Source organism: Dromaius novaehollandiae, chromosome 2, assembly GCF_036370855.1.
Source record: "Dromaius novaehollandiae isolate bDroNov1 chromosome 2, bDroNov1.hap1, whole genome shotgun sequence".
Classification (NCBI taxonomy): domain Eukaryota; kingdom Metazoa; phylum Chordata; class Aves; order Casuariiformes; family Dromaiidae; genus Dromaius; species Dromaius novaehollandiae.
The window spans coordinates 78785001-78805931 of record NC_088099.1 but is presented as its reverse complement, the minus strand read 5'-3'; the positions used below and the strand labels follow the sequence as shown (position 1 = coordinate 78805931).

Here is a 20931-nt window from a genome sequence, read left to right as displayed (position 1 = left end):
AAAATTCTGAGAACAGCCTTGAACCTGTATCTAAGTAATGATTCCACCAAGAGTTGTCCTTCTTTGCCATGCTTAAGGAAAGTACAAGCCCTTTGACAATAACTATCAGATATCAGGGCACAATAGAACATAAGCTTTTAAAATAAATGGGCTCACTGAGATTGCTTATCTTTTTTATATGTTACCAATTATAATCATTGGTACATTCTTAGAAGAGTTGCAAAGCTAGTGAGCAAATATTTATGGAAAGCTCAGGACACATCTATAATTCATACAAAACAGTGTCAAGAGACATGGGATTGCTAAACCAGACTTTTACTTAGACGAATAACATAAGTTATTTCCAAGTGGTGCATGACCATTGCCCCCTTCAGCTCACCAGAGTCTGGAGTGACTATTGCCAATGGTGACACCTCAGCAAGGTAAGGTTGCTGGACCCAGTTTAAGACTTCCACCCACACCCAGCACATTGCCACTGCAACCTAGATTGTATAAGAAAAACTTTTGTAAGCATTAGTCACAACAGTTATTCCAGTGCAGATAGCACTGCTGCATGTGTTAGTTTTACAGCAGATGCTCAGGTGGAACCAGACAGCAAGATTTAGGATTAGATTCTTCCTCCTATCCAGTGAATGCAGCAGGGCCACAGTGGCTGTTAGTAAATAGTTAAAAGGTGCTGTTCTTTTTATTTCACTTCTAAAGAAGGATTTCCTTGTTACTATCACCTTCTTTCTTTTTCTTTCTTCTGCAAATTAATTGTAAGGATGTTAAGTGTAAATAAAGAACTATTTCTATTTATTTATGCAGGCTATCTATGTAACCCAGTTTGGATTAACTGCTCTCATATCTGGCCTGTCTTAAATAAATTACTACAGGCCTATTCCACAGCAGAGTTAGAAGTAACTTTTTTTAGTACCTCTTAGTCTATAGTGGATAGACATTCTTACATTTTAGTGATATTACTTTTAACATTATTCACTCAAATTATATACAAAGTGATGTAGAAACAAAAACATCCCCTAGAACCTCAACTAGAGGCTGCTATGAACTCTCCTAAAAATTAAATAACTCAATATTCTCACATCTTCAGCACAACAGCCCACCTTTTCACAAACTGTTGAACCCAGTTCTTGCTACCATCTTGGGGGTCAACGCAGTGCATTTAGGGGATTAGTAGGTATGTATCAGGTACATATTTTGAAGTCCTACTTAGCTTTGCTGAAGAATGACACAGTTTGAATCAGGGACAGTCTTCTCTGGCCTTTTCCGTAATCAAAATTAGAATTAGGAGGTTATAATATGTCTTGTCAGTAAAGAAAGGTCCACACGCTATATTAATTAACACTCAAGTGATCTCATTCTAAACATGGAAACCTGTCAAGCATGTAAGTTTATAATTTGCCATGGTTAACATCTCATGTTTTTAGCTTGTAGAGCTTTACCTGTGACTTGTGGTAAGGGCGGATTCAACTGTTTAACTATAAGCTCAGAGCTGGAGTATATACGGTCACTGAAAGATCTGCATATGATGAAGCAGAATGTGAAGTCATCAAATATAGCTCTTACAGTTAGTCAAGAATTGTTTAAGGATGGGGAGACGAGCAAGAGAGAAATGAGTTTTTCACCTCAAATAAAATTTTCAGAAAGACATTTGATTTTTCAATTTCATAGTCCATACAGAGATCCATAGTTCTCCTTTTATGATTTTTATCAACACATTTTAAATAGTAATTACCATTCATTCTGTTTTCCAGGACAAGATGTTAATAAAAATATCTTTGGTGATCATTTGAATTGTTCCATGAATCTATCAAAACAAAAGCAACTTGGATATTTAAAGAAAGAAATCTTTGTCCATTCTATTTTTGTTTAGCTGGCAATTTACTGCCATACTGAGCATCACTATGTGGAAAATTACACTAGTTTTTAATGATATGCTTTATATTTTTTCCTTCTCCATTTCCTTTTGTCATCTTTTTTCTCTCTGTTCCCTTCGTATCTCTCTTAAAGAGTTCCTTACCTTTTTCCTTCCCTGTAAAACTTCAATCTCAACTTCTTCACTATATCAGCTGCTGTAGTTCTGAACAAATTGTTAATTATTACATTTTTAAAATATCATCATTTGGCATCATAGGTGATAAGACCTTAACGAATTTAATAGAAGGTGACAGGACAGTTCACACCTTTCTTTGCTATTGCTTCAGTGGTTCCTGAACTGTTTTATTGACTAGTATATTCTCCAAACTATTCCAGAGGAGATGCAGGCTTGTCAGGGAGCATGTAAGCGCACTGCCAAGAAGCTTGCTTTTCTTGCTGTCTTTCACTGATTTCCTGAGAGTTATAGACTCCCCTTCTTCTTGAATGGTTCTGACTGAGAGGTTGAAACCCATTCTGATTATTCCTGAACAGGGAAGACAGCACTATTCGGTTATGCTCTCTCTACTCTTAGAAGGCACTCTTTGCAGCCATAAGTGATTTGAAGGGAAGGAGGAAACAGGAAGGAAATGGGAGAAAAATAAAACTAAATTAAGATGGGACATATACCTTTATTGATATGGCTAAACCTGGATGACAGATTAGCTGTTACACAGCATGGCTTGAGAGATGTTTTTGTTTCTGAAGAACATTTACTCACATCTCATTCCATTTAGTTCAGGTAACATGCAACTCAAGATACTATGCAGTATCACAGATAATCACATACATTTTATTTTTTCAACAAAAGTCTAACAAATCTAAAAAAATGCCTCTCTACTTTTATTATAAAGTCAAAAAGCAATATAAATGTGTCCATATCCTATTTCAACCGTGACATAAAACCAGATCTTCAGAGAGAAAACAGGTTTCATTTCCTTTGGGATTTCATTTGCAATAAAATCATCTTTTTTTCTGAGATGTTAACAGTTGAACTTGTATCTCTTTTTCCTTTTCCTTTACTAAACTCAGACAGCAGAAATCTTTTTTTTCATCTGGACACTGCTTTACAAAGACAAAGTATTGAAGTGAACACCTTTATTGACTGGACCATTGAAATATCAGTAGTACATTTTTCAGACAAACCAATCAAATTCATAGATCTTTTCTTAAAGAAAACCTACATTGCATCTACAGAGTGAAAGCATTTAAAATTCTCACCTACCTTTAGAGGTCAATAGTGCCTGCATTGGAGCTAGTCACCCTAATATTTTACTAGGAAAAGCTGTTTCTTACAAAACATGATTTATCTCCTAATAAGGTGAATACCTAAAATGTAGATTAAATTAACCAAAAATGTCGATACTGTAAACATCTAAGGTTATGCAAGATGAATCTCATATGACCAAATCTGTGGCACAGTTCTTCCAGATTAGGATTTTCTGATAAGGACAAGAAATTTAGTCACAGGTTTCCCTTAAAATGGATGGAAAAGATGGCCTAATCTTATGATCTGTTTCAAAATTATGCTGCTTCCCTATGCTGCATGCTGGGAGCGGTTTTTGAGGCTGGAAGGTGGGGCAAGACTTTACTATCTTAGCTTCTGTAATAATCAGCAGATAGTTTAATTCTTGATGACAAAAATGTTCTTCTCTGCACCATCGTCAGCTTCTGACATTGGAGGCACTCTTTTATCTGGACTGAAAAGGCAGCTTATGGTAAATTACCCGGAGCTGGTTTTGCACCACTGTGGTTAGAGAGCAGCTCCATGACTAGCCAATGGCCCTGTGGTACACCATAACACACATCTTGGCTCCTTGGGGCTGCTCCCTCAGTTGGGGGTCTCAGGGGTCTCAGGACTGGATGCCAAAGACAGATGGGTGGAGTGAATAGGCACAGCAGCACCACATTGGTACAGCTCTCAGCAGCATTGGGTATGCCCTGTCAGGACCTTCTTGAACTCTCTGACCTAAGACAATTTGGAAAATTTCCTTTTGTGCTACAAAGGCTCTTGAGGTTCTTCAGTACATGCACCAAAAAAGCATGGATATGATGCCTGTTTTGAAATACTCTGAATGAATTACTGTCGTATGAATTACTGTCGTTCAGCTTATGTGCACACCACACCTGCAGAGAAGATTAAGAATTGCTGTTCTGTGCCTCTTCCAGCACCCCATGATATCAGAGGACAGCAAAGACGACGAAGATTTCTCACATACTTGGCCTTTGCTTGTGCTACTAAGGCTTCGCTTAAAGTTTCTAGCCTCAGAAGACAAAATACAGATCTGTCATGCATACATACACACTCAACAGCTATTGTTTACTTAATATTAGAGCTGTCTGAAGGAAGACAGTTCCATTTTACAGTAACTTTGAAGGTTGTTTCACAGCAGAAAGAAACAAGCAATTCAGAGTGTATTTCTGTCTAGATATCCATTAGTAAGATGATCCTTGAGCTTAATCCTGAGAATGTACACACACATAATTTAGGGCAGGAAAATATGAGAGACTTAAGTTCAAGTCCCTTTTGTGCTTGCTTCAGAGAAGAGTTCTCAGATCATTCTGAAATCTGGTTAAAAATATTTCAAATTTCTCCAAAATTGCATTTTTCTACTGAAAAGATTTGTTGAGCATAAGTAGCATCCCACTCTAATAGCTGACATCCATTAGCATTCACAGTTGTGCCTTAACAGAGAAAACTTACCCATTATTCCTGTCAGGTAGACACCATAGAGCGATAAGCCGGTGGTGGCAGCATTCCAGACTGTCCCAATGACAGCATACAGAAGGATGGAACCAAGATTTCCAAAAAACAATCTATTCGGCATAAAATATCCAGCATCCAAAACAATGGGGGGCAGCAGGTAGGAGAAAAATAGAGTTGGTGTAAGGGTGAAGGAGGCAATGTGGTCTGCTGCCCATACTATGCCACCAAGGAAGAGACCAAGAACAATCAGCAGAGCACTCTCTGGAACCACCCGAGTGACTCTGTGCGACAAGTGGAAAACTGCAGTGGAAAAGGAAAACAACATGTTAGAACTGGAGTGAAGAAAAAATTTGACAGAACAACTGTTGTTAGCTGGGAATTTTGACTGCATACACACTTCCTGCTTTTATTACTGTTTTATTATTCCTATTTTATTACTATTACTCAAGCATGAATGAAATGCATGGGATACAGACTGTATCAGAACCCAGAATCCACCTATTTACAAAATAAAAGAAAAAGATTGATTTTAAGATTATATTCAGCAGCCATTTTTAATTCACATTTGTACCTATATGAAACCAACATTCCACTATATATGTTTCTTCTGTTGGATTGTCTTCACCATGCAAGACCTATTTTAGAGAAAGATACTGCTTTTGCAAAGCAGTAAGTGCAAGACTACAAGAAGTGGTAAAAGGGCTGGAAATTTATGACTATGTGGTTTCTTTCTTTATCTAAAATATACACCTAACCTTCTAACATTTGTCCTTAAAATAAGCTGTATAATAATAGCTTTATTGAAGGATGGGAGGAGGAGAATGCCAAAAAAAGCATTAATTTCAAGACAAATCTTGGTAAACTTATGAAGAATATTACATTACAATGTAGCCTGCAGCAAGAGCAAAATGGAGCTGATAACATGGGAAATCCCTGCTGGCTCTTTTCCTCAAAATTTCCCCAGCAAGGATTTCAGTTAATTCAGAGGCTTTCTGAAGGAACTAGAGCTTTAGTGGCAACATTGTATCTCCTGTTCTGCATTCTCCATATACAGACATGTTCATGGTGAACAGTTCTTCCTCAGGCTACTTCCTTTTGTGTAAATGGTGTCATAAAATTTGTTTCTTACAGTAGTATTTAAAATGTAGCAATATAGCAGAGGGACAGTATATTGTATGTATTAAAAAACAACATGTAATGGTATGATAGGACTATTAAATTAACCAATAATCAGAGGGAGAGAAAAATACATAGAATTCCATGGGTCAATCTAAAGAGATGGAAAGATGACAAGACCAAGAAAGAAAAATAGACTGTTCAAGATGATAGAATACAAGCAAGAGTGTGTATATATGTGTATGGCAACATGTATTTAAAGAATACATGTTAGGTGTCAAATAAAAAAAAGCAGGAAGGAGATCAGAGAGAAGTCAAGCTCCTGAGAAAGATGGAACATAAAAAAGGAGGAGGCAACAAAGGTGTTTGACAATAAGGAAGCATAGGTGGTTTCACACAGTTAACTTCCTTGGCATTTATGTGAGCTTCTTCTTCAGTTTGTCTTAAATGTTGATATGACTTAGGTGGCCCAAACTGACACTTTGTGGTACTGACCCAAAGCACTGGAGTTTATGTATGGCTTTGTATTGAAAATGTGAGTTTCGATGTATGAGGAAAATTCCATCAAAACCCAAGAAGTTTCTCCTGTTCTGAGAAGCGTTGAAGCTTTTACAACTGTAATCCAAGTTAGCTCAAAACTAGTTCAGACAGGAATCAGTCATTAAGCATTCCAGCTTTTTAAGATACAATGGAAGAATCTTCCCCATGACTATGCAGAGGTCTTAGAACAGGGTACTTTACTCAAAGACCATTGTTTTCCCTCAGAATCTCCCAGCCAAGTATTTGTTCTAGTAAAACATTTACTGGTTACTTTTCAGAGTGTTTTAAGGGCCCCATTCCTGAGGTGTCTGTCTTCATCATGGCTGCATCTATACAGACAATGTTAGGAACGTTGTCCATCATTATACTAGCACCTAGTAGCTGCACAAATGCCAGGGACTCATCAGAGTAGAAAACATAAAAGGAAAAATGACAGCAGCCTGCCTATACCAACGTTCTGACCCCCCCCCCCCCCCCCCAATAAGCACTGGTGTAGATGTTCCTAAGTATTCGTAGGCAAGATTTGAAAATTAGTTCATGTTAGAACGTATCTTACTCTCGCTTATGCAGAAGAGACCAGAGTGGAACTAAGGCAACAGCAATCAGACACAGAAGCAAACTGCATCTGGTAAAGTTGGCTAAATCCTGCCAGTTTTCTATAACATCTGGGACATTTATCAATAGCTGAATAACACTTCAGAGAAAGAAATACTACGGTGTTCACAGTTAGTTTCCTCTCTTTATAATAAAATCTCTTCTACCTTGCCTTGGGCCTGCCAAAAAGGAAAAGAAAAACTAAAAAGAAAACCAACTAGCTACAAGTATTCAACTTTTCAAAAGCCTTTACTAGTGTTATTCTCTCAGTTCCTTGAATTTCCAGTCAGTGAATTATCAACTAATTTATCACCTCACAGAGAAGGGATTACCTCCTTATCCCTGAAAATGAATGTTGCTGAGCTAGTCTTACTAACCTGAGTCTGTTTTTCCTATTGCTATGTTTGCAGATAAGCCATGACTACAAGATGCTGAAGTTAAAAGTTTAGAACAAAACTGTGCAGACTTTTCAGAATTAGATGTTGGGAAAAAGTCTGATGTCCTTCAGCTAAAAATTCATATTCTGTACAATTCTCACCTTTACAGTCAAGAACCAGCTTTTCCCAGTAAGTGCTGGAAAGCCAACCTGTTTTTGCTTACAACAATCTCCTCCTAAAAGCTAGGTGCTGCATGTTCCCAGTGAATCAGCTACGTAACTTCCACATCCTTCTGTGTTCCCCATAACACCAATCAACCAATAAACTGTATCAGATCTGAATAGTACCAGCAATAAATTCTCCTACTCTGTTAGCTTAAGAATGCAGGCTGGGGATAGGGAATTGCTGCATGAAACAGGGCTCTAATACAGGCAAATCCATAAAAAGAGAAGTGAGGGAAGCGCCTTCCCTTTATTTTTCTACATTTGGCCCCAACACAGTCTAATCCTGAACTCTAGACCAGATTTGCTTTACAGTAACTACCTAACTACCACTGCAGGCAGATAGTATTCAGTATGATTAGCAGAATCATGGTGTCTATGAACCTGGAAATACGTAAAAGAAAATACCCAAAGTGAAGCAATTGAATGGAATAACTTTAGATTGAGATGTGACTGGAACTTATGTCAGATGTTTGAATTCATATTTTAACTTACAGTGACTGATTTTTTTCCTTCTGGATGTGTGCATGAATTACATTCAATAAAAGTTGTGCAGGTTGTGCAGGTTGTGCATTATGAGCAGTTTTTGCATTTACAGACTATTAAAGACTTAGATTAATTTCAAATTCACCCTCTAATATTTTTAACAGTTCATTGTCCTGAAGCTATGTCCCTGATACACTTGGAGTCAGTTAAAAGCAAAGATAAGGCCAGTACATTCCTCTTATAAAGCTGGCCTTTACCAACTTTGCACAGATCCAGGAATTGCCCCACAAAATGAAGCATGTGCCCATTACAAAGTAAAAGTATCAGAAGCTTTAGTTACATCTACCTATCTAGCATGACTAAGTATTTCACCTGATTCAGGAGTAAAACACAATCCAGCAGTTGTGGGCAAGAGGTTCAGTCCAATTCTACTGCTGTGAAAGAAGTTTACAGCAGCTCTGCAGACACCAGCAAGGATTGCACACTGGGCTGCTCAGACACCCAGCTCTGCGCCAGCCTCAGAGAGGAAATGAAGTCTATTTTCACTGCTGTTAATGCTGAAAACTAGATGAATATATTTTAATGAGGAAGGAGAAAGAGCAAGGAAAGAAAGAAAAATAATACCCAGTCCATAACATAAGAACAATAACAATCCACAGGGAAATCTGGAGATCTGCTTCATAATTCAGACTTTATCTACATCAGTCTAGGAATAGTATTTGATGGAAAAGTAAAACATATGCCTTTTATCTGGTACATGCTAAACCCAGCCTGAAAACGTGTTGGACTGGCTAGTGTGTAAACTGTGTTTAAATTCAAGCTGAGCATCAGCAGAGGCTTTCTACAAAGTTAAGAAACAATTACATAGTATAAACTTCCTGTTAAAACTTTTCCTGACACTGCCTTTGAGATCCGCGGAAGGGGACTCTGACATTTAAAATGTCTGACAAAGAAAACAAAACAAAATAACAATCCATGATCTGATAGCTGGATCCAGCTTCTTTTGACTCAAAGAAAGAAATATACTTTGAGAAAGCACACTTTGAAAAAGTTTTAATCACCTTTTAAGAATGCAGTAACTTAGATGAAATCCTACAGTAGAATTCAGAGCATTCAGTGAACTGTCTGTTGCTTTCTAAGACACCATCTGAGACTGCTTTGCAGGACATGACTCAACAGAATAACCTTTTTTTCTCATTCACTAAATAAAATGAAGACTCAAAGGCCTGGTTTTAACAAAAATAAAGAACAATAACAAGAATAAAGAACAGAGAATATAAAATTCATGCTCAAGTCACTTACTATTTGTAGGCATAAAAACAAAAGCTTTCTGAAGTAGAATTTTCCCATATTTCTTTCCAAACTGTCTCTAACAGAACTACCTATTTAATATATAGTCTAATTTCTGGATTTATACCCTTGCTCCAACACTATCATAAGTAACTGATGAAACTCCCATTAACTTTGTTGGTGGAAAATCAAGGCCCAGAAAACACTGAGATATTTTTTTCAGATAGGATCACTGTCCCAGCCAGTCACAAAATCTACTGCGTGTGAACAATGTGCAACATATCATCCTGAAAAATCAGGAACTGACTTATAATACTACTACTAATTCTCTGTTGAAGTTTATTTCCATGTATCTTTGGATAAAATCCAAGGAATCACAATAGAGTTTAAGTTACAGAAATATTTGTATCCTATTTTTTCAGACCTAAGCTTTCTGTAGTTCACATAGAAGCACAGAAATGAATTTGCAGACATTTTTCAGCTCCTCCTACCACTACCAGTGACAGGTGCGGGGTCTACTATCTGCATTTTTGCTAGTGGATCTAAATATGCACTGTTAGTGTGCTATGGTCTGTGGTTTATGGTGTGCTAGTCTATGGTTTTGACTTCTTATTTTCACTTAGGAGGTTGAAGTTATCATATTAGATCAAGCCATGAGTCCCTCTAACACAAGATCCAAAACTTGATTCTCTGTAAGAGAAGGCTGCTGGCCTTGTTAGACTTACCAATGACCAAGGTGAGAGCTCTTACTTAGTGATTACATTCTCTTTGCAGAGATGCAAATAACAATAGTATCTTCAAGGCAGTAAATAATGAGGTTCCTATAATGGCACCACATGGCAGCTACTTAAGAAAAGGCCACAAAGACCTTAAGAAATCCTACAAAGAAATACCCTGCCCAAAGGGAAAACTATCTTCTCAACATCTCCATGAAGTTGGACTCTGCCTGGCAAGCATGAAGTTTTCATTTCTTATCTTATATCCCTTAGCTTAATAAAGAGGGAATTCTATTTAAAACCTGTTTAGCTCCCGCACTTCCTGCAGTTTTTGCAGGCATGTCTTCTGCAGAAGAAATATGTTATTGCTTTAGAAAAAAGATAATAAATCTGAAATATATTCTAATATCACATGTGGAAGAATCTATCTTACCCTGCCTGTATAATTTCAAGAAATATAGCCAAATACCACAGAATCACATAACAGTTGAGGTTGGAAGGGACCTCTGCAGATCATCTAGTCCAACCCCCTGTTCAAGCAGGGTTGCCTAGAGCACATTGCCCAGGACCCTGTCCAGATCATTTTTGAGTATCTCCAAGGATGGAGGCTCCATAGCCTCTCTGCGCAACCTGCTCCAGTGCTCTATTACCCCTTCTCCCCCACCAGTAAAGAAGTCTTTCCTTATGTACAGAGAGAAGTTCCTGTGTTTCAGTTTGTACCCATTGCCTCTCGTCCTGTCGCTGGACACCACTGAAAACAGTCTGGCCCCATCCTCTTTACAACCTCCCTTCAGATATTTATGCGCATTGACAAGATCCCGCTCAGTCTTCTCTACTCCTGACTGAACAGGTCCAGCTCTCTCAGTCTTTCCTCATATGAGAGAGGCTTCAGTCCCTTCATCATCTTAGAAGCCTTTTGCTGGACTCGCTCCAGTAGCTCCATGTCTCTTTTGTACTGGGGAGCCCAGAACTGGACACAGTACTCCAGGTGTGGCCTCCCCAGGGCTGAGTAGAGGGGAAGGATCACCTCCCTTGACCTGTTGGCAATGCTCCTCCTAGTGCAGCCCAGGATACCATTGGCTGCCTTTGCCACAAGGGCACATTGCTGGCTCATGGTCAACTTGCTGCCCACCAGGACTCCCAGGTTCTTCTCCACAGAGCTGCTTTCAACAGGTCAGCCATGACCAGCTTATGAACTAAATAGATCAAACATGGCTGGGCAGTAATACAAAGACACCAGAATATCCCAATCAATCCGTATAATACCATCAGGCTACTTGACAGGAGAGCAGGCCACACTGCCTATAATACAATTTGGAGCATATGTTTTCAAGAAGGGACCATTTTGCTTCTACCACCCCTAAAAGGTGTGCGTCTCTGGCCCTTCACCTGCTCCATGTCTCCATGTGTTAGCTGCAGTTGGCTGGTGGATCACAAGTCAGACTAACCACATGCACCTGCCACATAGAGAGAGCAGTGACAGTTCTGTAAAAGTGTGTGGTATGGCCTAAGTAGGTTCTGTCTTTCCCTGGGCAGAGCTTGCAGCCTTCACGGTGTAGGAACTGGGTGTGGATGCTGGGGCAGAGAGCACTGTACACTTACTGGCCTTTTTCACTGTTTTCCATCTGGAAACTCCTTTATGCAGTTACTGTAAATTAACAGTGTTCATTAGCAGATTTTTCTTGTTGAACTGTATATGTATATGGAGATCCAGGTACCCTGACTTCCCCAGCATCTAAAATGAAGTTGAGCAATGTTTTCAAATTACTTCTAACTACTGATTTTTTAACAGGCCTACCTAGTCCCTGATCTTTATTAGCTGCCTCCAGTGCTCACTGGAGTCCTCTCATTGATAATTAGAGCAATGTATGTCATTTCATGCTGCACACCACCTTGTCCAGATTAATCGTGAATATTTGTCAAATAGTGACCCGTACAGATCCCTTAAGAAACCTCGCTGTTGTGACTGCTTTGGAAAACATTTATCATTACTCCCCATTAGTGTTTCTCTCTCTGGCCCCCCTTTCTCTTTTCTTTTTTTTAAGGAAGGTAGCATTTGTTCTCTTCCAGTCTTAGGTCACCTTGTCTTTTGTTTGGATGAACAACTTTCTTAATACTTCTGCAGCTTCAGTCTCAAATTTCTTGAGAGGTTTTGTTACCTTGCCCTTAAGTGATTGGTGTTAATTGCTATTTATTTCACCTGTTTGTTCAAGAGCACATTGTTTTTGAACACTCCACTTTCTGGTTACTTCACTGCTCTACTGAGAGAAGGTATTCACCTATTTTCCTCCATCATGAAGACTGACATTGTTTCCATATTTGCATTCATCTTATCTTTTGCTATGGCTCCCTTTACTTCTCAGCAGTTCAGTCCACTTATTAATTCTCTAATAAACTTCCGGCTTTTGCTATATTTGATTTCTCTTTACTTATTTATGTCTTTTACCTTCTGCTATTTCCTTGTAACGCTGCTCATCTTCATACGACATGCGAATTTTGCATTCCTGTGCACTGACCTTCATGACTTGACTACATAAGTTTTCCACCTTTGAGACTACCAAACACAACATTTCTTGCCTGCATAGCCTCATGCAAACCTCCTAACTAATTACTGTTGCTCATGTAGCCTGCACAGCAGATCTAAGGTTTTTAATTAAGACTATAAGAACTGAAGGACTTGCTTGGTCATGTAGCCAGTTCCTCCATTATCACAACACTGTATTTTATGAACCCTATTTAGGAAGATTTTTGCTCCAGCTAAGCCTATGTGAAGGCACAGCAACAGTCCTCTCCTCATGGTTACAGACATTCTTCTAATTTCTGACACTTTCTTCTGATTTCTAGCCTGAACTTGCTCACAAGTAGCTTATACCCATCTGCTTTTGTGACAGTGATGTAGTTTTCTTAAACAGTTCTTTTTTCCCTGTTATATCCCTCATTTGCTATTATGCATGCACAGAAAAAAAATACATCCTTTTTGTTGTCTTTGTGTTGTTAAACTAAACCAGTTCTTTTAGCCTCCACTTCAGCCCTCTCTCATCCATTTCAATCTGAATTCATCTTTCTTGACTTTGAGTTTTCAGAAATATAGACTGTGTTCCGCATGAGTCACAGTGGAAGCAGGTCCAGCAGCGCTAATAATTTCCTAACACTGGTGGAATCTATACTTCAGCTACATCCTGGATTCACTATCACACTGGTGACTTGCAATCATCTTCTGTTCATTTAGTACATGAGTATACCCCTCTTCTCTTTCTCAATGGCAATCTCATGTAAAAGTTCTTGTCACTTGTCACTAAGACAGTGAAACTGCCTTTGGTACTACTGTGTTTCATCCCATTCCTCTAGGTCTCAAGATTATATAGTTCTTCTATTACAATAGTCAGATCTACATGGATTCTGATCGTGCCAACCGAAATGTGCCATCAGAAACCTTCAGTAGGATACTTCACCTCTTTGTGTCATGGTCAAAAACAAAAAAGCTTTGTAAGACTAGTCCAAAACTTGAACCCTAATGACTCACACTAATAACCTTCTTGTATTTTATGTTGTCCTTTCCTTAGCCACCCAGTAATTCCTCTCAGCCTCAGTGAAGAAAAGATTTTCTTCCTGTGTTTTAAGAGAGTGGTTCAGTTGAAGCAAGAATTCAGACACTAAGGAACTGCTTCTCTTGTCCATCCAGGAGATGTCTGAGCAGACTTTGGGTGGCTGAAACTGATCATTACTACTTGCATTTGCCTTTTTAATCATTTGCAATGGGGTGCTATCAGTATTTTTTTCCTGGTCAGGAAACTGATAGCATATTTTATGGTCCTAACAGGTTCTGTTCTGTGGACCTCTCAACAATGGTATTCTGCTGGTCTTATGAATTGATTCTGCCATTCTGAATTGTTTATAGACAGATGTTACACTATCCTTAAAGAAAAAGCTTTTGCTAATTTCTTCTAACCAGTGTTACTTAGGCAAAAATTTAATTCTTGTATCAAACAGTATTTTATGCTTTTACCAAATCTAGCAAAAATTGAAAGACTTATTGAAGAAACTCAGAGATAAATAGTGTCTTGTGAAACAAGACAGTACAAGACACACTTTGGTATAGGTCCTTGGATAGTGTCTTAAGGTATGCTATATGAACATGAATATTAATACTATTCGCTTTTGATCCTGGGCATCTTCCTGAGCAAAACGCAAAGTCCTTCATATTGAACTTGTTTAGATGAACTGGTTAGAGTTTGGTTTTATCCAGCTCAAGGAAGCTTTCTTTATTTGTCACATATTTAATGATCGCCATTAAAAAAGTGTACAGCATTGCAATGAGCTCATTAAATAGGAGATTTTAGGTCGCTGCTCTCTGTAGGTGAGCAATTAACAAAATACATTAGCAATTACAAATGTGACCAACATACAGGTCAAGGTTCCCAGTTGATAGGTCATGTCATAACATAATAGCCTCAAGTCACATTCAAGGAAGTGTGTGAGTAGGCAACTATTACCTCTATGGGCAGTTAGAATATAATGAAGTTTAAACAGTTAGGTACAGATTGTCATAATTACGCCAAATAATTCTTTTTTGAAGGAACAGTCCCACTGCAGTGCAAGTGTGGTAGAATGTGGCCCTTATGGAACTGAACAGCTCTGAAAGAAAAATGGGAACAGTCAAAAATAATATTTTAAAATGAGAGCAAAGTCCACTTTAGAAACACCTTGAAATATAGTAGAGGATATAAAACAGGACAGCAGACATACCAGAAAACTGTTTGACTTCCTATACAAAGATATTAGATTGAAGGCTAAGTCTGAAAGACAGTCTTCATGGTCAAGTTAATATTCCTCACAGATTGAACTCAGCTAAGGATTACTGTGTTTAGGATGCTCTCTCAATACAAATACTCCATCCTGAATACAAATATAATTCAAATACAGCTGAATAGTATTACATACTAGAGCTACTTTATATATGAGAATATATAATATTCTTTTTATATAAGAGAATAAAAAGGGCCTCTGCTCCTGTTACAAACCTTTCCAACTAAATGTTAAAAGGGCACCAATAATTATACATATAATTAGCAGTAATTTCCTGACCAGTAAGGCTGTTTTGACTAAAATGATTGCCTGAGGTCTAAAAATCCACCAGCTGATTTTACAGTACAAATTAAAAGGGCATTCCAGTGCATGAAAACAAGGTAAAATTTAATTCCTATTAAAAGCGTACTTCTCCAGGTTTAAAATTGTCTTCAAAAATACATTAAACTTAACAGACAGATGAAGAATTTTTTCTATCTTTATTTTTAATATAACTACATTCTAATAATATATAACTATATTCTAATAATATAGGAAGGACCGTGTGAAATGAAGAAATGCTAAGAAATGCTGAGTTAACTCATTTCACACTATGAATTTTAGAAAAATGTTTCCTTTTGACCTTCGCTTTAACATGATAAATGAATTAAAACAAAGGTCTCGATTTGGGAATGTTTTGGCTTTTGCTTATACAGATAAAGAACAGCAAAGAAATGAATTACTAGTACATATGGAAGCAGTTCTTCTGGTGTCAAGATAAATTGTGCAAGGAATTATCCAAGCCTGAGCACACAACAGAACAAGTTCTTCTCCTTGATTCAGGTCCACTGCACAAGGAAGAAAGAGAAGATGAAGATGAAAATTTAAAGAAGCCCTATAGGAGGTTCAGGCACTTTGAAAATTTCCTTACACTATAGGAAATTCCTGTTCTTTCCTAGCACTGTTTTTTGCAGGGCATGGCAAGGATGTGCTACTGGTTGTTTCCTGTTAGGAACTGCATGAGAGACCGGAGGCACTAGGGGAATAGGCTAGGGGGATAGTTATTAAGTCTGCTCTAAGACATGGGATAGGGAAGTGCCTCCCTTTCCAGCCTTGGTGAGTTGCCTTGCTTCCTACACTTTATGCTCCACCTTGGAGAGATCCTAATCAGTCCAAGTGGAATGACATGGGACTACAGGGGAAGTAGTCCTGATTACATTAGTAAATTAAAATCAAAATCATGGTACTCCAATTTAGCAGTAATGCCGCAGACAAAAATTTCACAAGTATCAAGTAGCTCTTGCTTAATATTGAAAACTAACATAATTTGAGTGAAGTTAAGAAGTACATATGGCTAATTTCTGCTGAAAGTGAGTACTACTGTGCACCCTACAAGTCTTGCCAGTCTTTTGGCTCTGCCAAATTGCTGCCAGAGCCTCATGCTGGAGGAAAGGCTCCAGTAGCTTGATAAGACAAGAGTTTCATGATGGATGACAGCTCGTGGAAATAATTTCAGAAACTCAAATACATTGTTTATATGTACTATGAATTTGGTTAATCTTAGCTTTTCTAGATTAGATCATTTTTATTAACAAGTCAGAATCAGTCTAAGGTGAAACACTCCCTAGTGCTAAAAGCTTTCAAAAACAGCAAACAAAATGTGCCCAGCACATGAAGGATAGAGTCTTTGCCTGGGATTTTTACAGGGCTGTGGAAGTCCCTCAGTGATCTATTTTGGACTCCAAAGCTTTTTCAGGAGATGGAGAAGATGCAGATACAAACCTGTTTCTATGAGACTGCTGATGAAATTACTCGTGACTCACCTATTTCTCCAAGTACAAATCCCTTTGTGGAGTTTTACTTAATGGTGGAATGGGTCTTTGAGCATTAGTAGTGCATTAGTAGCATTTCTAGTCAGAAAGGAGAAAGGAAGAAGCTCAACAGTGAAGTAGATGATAGGTGGGAAAGATGGAGGCAGGGAGTCTCATGTTGCAATACTTGCACACTGCTCTATTTGTTCCACAGCAGGAAAGCACCATCTTCACCAATCACGGCTGGAAGTTTCTGGCTTAGACAATAGAGAGCAAAAGACACTGCATGCTTCCTTACTGGATGCACTCTTTCCTGCCCATAAAGCAAGTATGTTGCTCAGAAATCCAGTCACATGACTTATTTTTCCACAGATTTAAGAAGAGTAAAGTCCGGCTTAATTTATATCACTTTTCTTGCAAATGGCTCTGAGATACTGCTATTATTGAATGTCCTTTAATGTGGCTTTTGATTTTTTCTCCTTACTCACAGCTTTTCTGATGAAGTAATACACTAACTCTCATGCCTTCTTCATTGTCTCACTTGAGAGGTGAAGTACACAGTGATAACAGCAGGAAGAATAGTGGATTGAGGAATGTCCTTATACTGCAAAATGCAGTACATGGAAAAGAGCTTTGATGTTTTGAAATGGGGTAGGAAGGTGATGGTGAGGCAGCTATTTTTTTTCAGTTATGCATTAGTGTTTTGTACTGTATACACAAGGAAAATGAGAAAGGTTAGCTTTGCTAAGCATGCAAAAGGAAGTTTATAAGGAGATTAGTTTAAGCTAATCTGCCACACTGCAGAAAGAAAAAGAAGGAAAAATCCCCAACTGTCTAAAGCTGTATTTGAAGCTGTTCACAACTCAAAACTTCTTGCTACTGCTGATGACTGACTGTTTCAAGAAAAAAAAAAGAGAGGATAGAAATAAGACACAAACCTTCTCCTAACTAAAAAACAACAACCCAGAATGTCATACACATAGAATAACATGATACAATGTACAAAACCATATCAACATAAGATTCTTTGCTTTATATAGAAAAAAGTGGGTTGTCTGTTGGCATGGCGTAGTGTGCCTAAAAACATCTGTGCAAAAATTCATTAGTGAGTGAGCAGTAAGAATTCAGTGTGAGCCAAATGTTACACGAAGTACATGCACAGAAGTGTCTGCTTTTTTGTTTGCTTGTACCACATATGTATGAGCTTAATTTCACTGTAGGAAGTTAAATTATTTACACTCAGATAAAATCAGAAGCGAGAGAAAGCTTATATCTGAAAAAATGTATACATGGACTTAATTCTAAATGAAATAGTGTAGCATCTTCATATATAGGTAAAGGCCAGGATACGTTCTGAAAAAAAATATTAGGGTGAAAAAGCACCAACCCAGCAGAAAGACCTAGCTGAACTGACATTGCTTTATACCAGCTATAAATGAATGTGGAGGAGTCAGTCTTGTGTTCTAAAACACAAAGTGTTGTGAACTGCCAAACTTCAAAATTTTCTGCTAATATTTCTTTTTCCACTGATCTCTGGAAACTCAGTACCTGAATACACTCCTAGTCCTGACAGAGTGAAATGAAAGATGAACAAAAGTCAAGACGGAAAGTTGCAGCTGAATTTTCCTTACATCTGTGGATTCTGCACTTTCTGCTATGTCCACCAGCATCTGAGTAATATTTTATTGTTTTCATTTCAGTAATGAGATTTTAGTTTGTCAACAAATAAATCTGCTTGGCGATTTATTTGTACTGCAGTAATATTCCAAACTGACCAGCACTTCCCGATGCATGGGGCTGCTTAGCAGGCTTCTTACATTTATGGGTATACCTTCTGTGTTTCTGGCACTACGACGTGAAACTGCTGCAAGAGCTGTTGGATATGGCACTATGTCACTGGACTACCATCACAAAACATTTATCATATGAGGGCATACAGACCAGCTCCTACTGATGTTCAGAATGCTGGAGTCCCCCATCCTGTGACACAGAACAGCCTACACCAGACAGCACTAGGAAAATGGTGGCTACAGACCATTTATTCTTACTTTTGGGTAGGTCTTTCCCAACATAACAGCTTCAGGACCCGTACACAAGCTCAGCTTCCACCTTCAGCAGCAGGTTTATCTTGGACTGGTTTTAATCTTTACTTCTAAATCACAATAAACAGAAGGAAATTTCAGACTTCCTCCTGCTGTTTTTGCATCCTCATACTTTCAAACACCAAACAGCACTATTCAAGTGAACATGCCTTGAAAACCATGCTTTTTAGTAAGGTAAACTGCATGTTGTATATCTTAGGAAAGACTGAATAATTAAGATGCCCTATCAAGTACTCAAAATGAAATGCTTTGCCTCAGAGGAAAAAGCTATTAAAAAGAAAAAAAGCTTTTTCTTCAGCACAAATATTCAAGACATGAAAACAAGATGTACTTCTATTACTGAAATGCTTAGGAACATAAGGTTGCAAATAAGATTAATGTATTATGTACTAAAGAATTGCCACTCCCCTTCGCCCTATGATAAATGTGACAGCCCTTTCTTTAGGCTCATACTTGAAGAGTAATACCCTCGTCCTCAGACCACAGCATGGCTGAAAGTTGATCGAATTAACTCGGGCAGGGAGGGAGGCGGTGGGGTGAATTGCAAGGCATTTATCTTTTGCCGAGTTTAATCCCATATCTGTCGCACTGAGAAAAGAAGAGTGGTTTCTGAGCTTGATATAATTTTTATTTCCAATAAAATCTTGGAAGATTGCATAAGTTTTTCTAAATACTATCAAGAAAAAAGCAACATAAGCCATCTCTTTTAAGTTTTCACCACTGCAGAGCTCTCTTATGTATGTCCATCCATAACACCCTACACAACCATCAAAACCCAAGCTAGCTCCCACCTTCTTTGTTTTAAAAGGTCTCTCTCACTCTTTTTGTCCTTGAATTATAAGAATTTGCTGCATTAGAGATTGTGGAACACAGAAAAAGAACTGAAAAGAATAGATACTAAAGAAGTAAGAACAAGAAGCACATTTCAAACTCTCAGCAACTATGGATAGCTGCTCTATACTTTTTTTTTTTTTTTTTTTAACCTGTGAGAGATAAGCATATACAGGTCAGCAATGATGTAGCACCTGGCCCAGATAAAATGAAGATTTATAGGATTACTGGAAGCAGACAGGAAGGTGGTGCCGTGATTTGAAGCAATACTTAGCATAGCACTGAATGGACCAGAGCAATGCTGACTATTCATCTTGTCTAGGAGTTGCCTTGTTAGTGGGGAAAAAATAACATGCTATGCATGGTTTTTTTTTTTAACCCCCCTAAAAGGTAATATCCTCTAACAGACACTGTACTCTATAGGGCAACATATAGAGCCACAGGAAAGTCACCCAGAGGCCCTCTTGAATCTCTATAGAGCAAAGTCTAAAAAATCTTAAATTGCCTATTCATGCTACGAAATTATGACTAATGGCCATATTTACAGAATCTGCCAGGCATTAGTTTATGACAAAATCCTTTTAATGAATGGAAGAACCGTTATCAGAAAACCTCTTGAACTATGGACAACTATTTATCTCCTCTATGGTAACAACTGAACATAAATTAAGAAATAAATACTTCAGTGAAAAGTTCTGTATAGAGACTGAATGTTAAGATGTCCATGGAATCATTACTTTCTACTCTCTTTCCTTTTTCCCTCACAATCTAATTATATCATTTCTATGCAGTATATATAATAGCACCCTCATCTGTCTCTTCCTTCCTGACCTTTCTCTCACAGTACTTTTTTATCCTACTTTTTTCCTGTATTGATCCATACACTGATCAATACAAAATTGTTTTTTATTTGAATGTGGACTGTCTTACTCAGCTCATTACGCTTGAAAAACTGTGCATGCAACTTAAATTAGTTGTTTGCCTATAAATGTATCTATGAATTGCACTTCCACATGACATCTATTATGGTAGCTAGTATTACAGTAACGCATGAAAATAAACACAGTATTTATGGAATATTTCTTCTTAGGAAAAAAAAGAGTACTCTGTCCTCCACTAATGATCATCCACTGCAACTAATCTAAACAGATAACTGAGCTCAAATACCCTCCAATAATGTACTCTGAAAAAATACCAGTCTGATTAGGAGAAAGTCATCCTAGCTATAGTAAGAGCTTGCACAGTCCACTGTGAAGGGAAAGGAAGATGGGAGATAAATGAGTATCATATAAAGAAGTGACAGGAGACCACCATGGTCATAACTGCCAAGGACTCAGAGATTTTCTAGTCTTTCCTGTAGGGGAGGAAAGGACTGTAGTGATGTAATGATCCATCTGCATAGTTCTGCCTGAGTTTTGCTTTGTTTTTTTGCAGGAGAACC

General features: G+C 38.0%; 1 protein-coding gene across 2 annotated transcripts in view; it reads right to left on the bottom strand.

Annotated features, from left to right (window-relative positions):
- SLC9A3 (solute carrier family 9 member A3) overlaps nt 1-20931 on the bottom strand; it is a 57185-nt gene that overhangs the window by 26444 nt on the left and 9810 nt on the right. For both annotated transcript variants that reach the window (XM_026107128.2, XM_026107129.2), the window contains exon 2: nt 4619-4921. In XM_026107128.2, coding sequence (XP_025962913.1) covers nt 4619-4921 — 303 coding nt within the window. The remainder of the gene's footprint in view (nt 1-4618; nt 4922-20931) is intronic.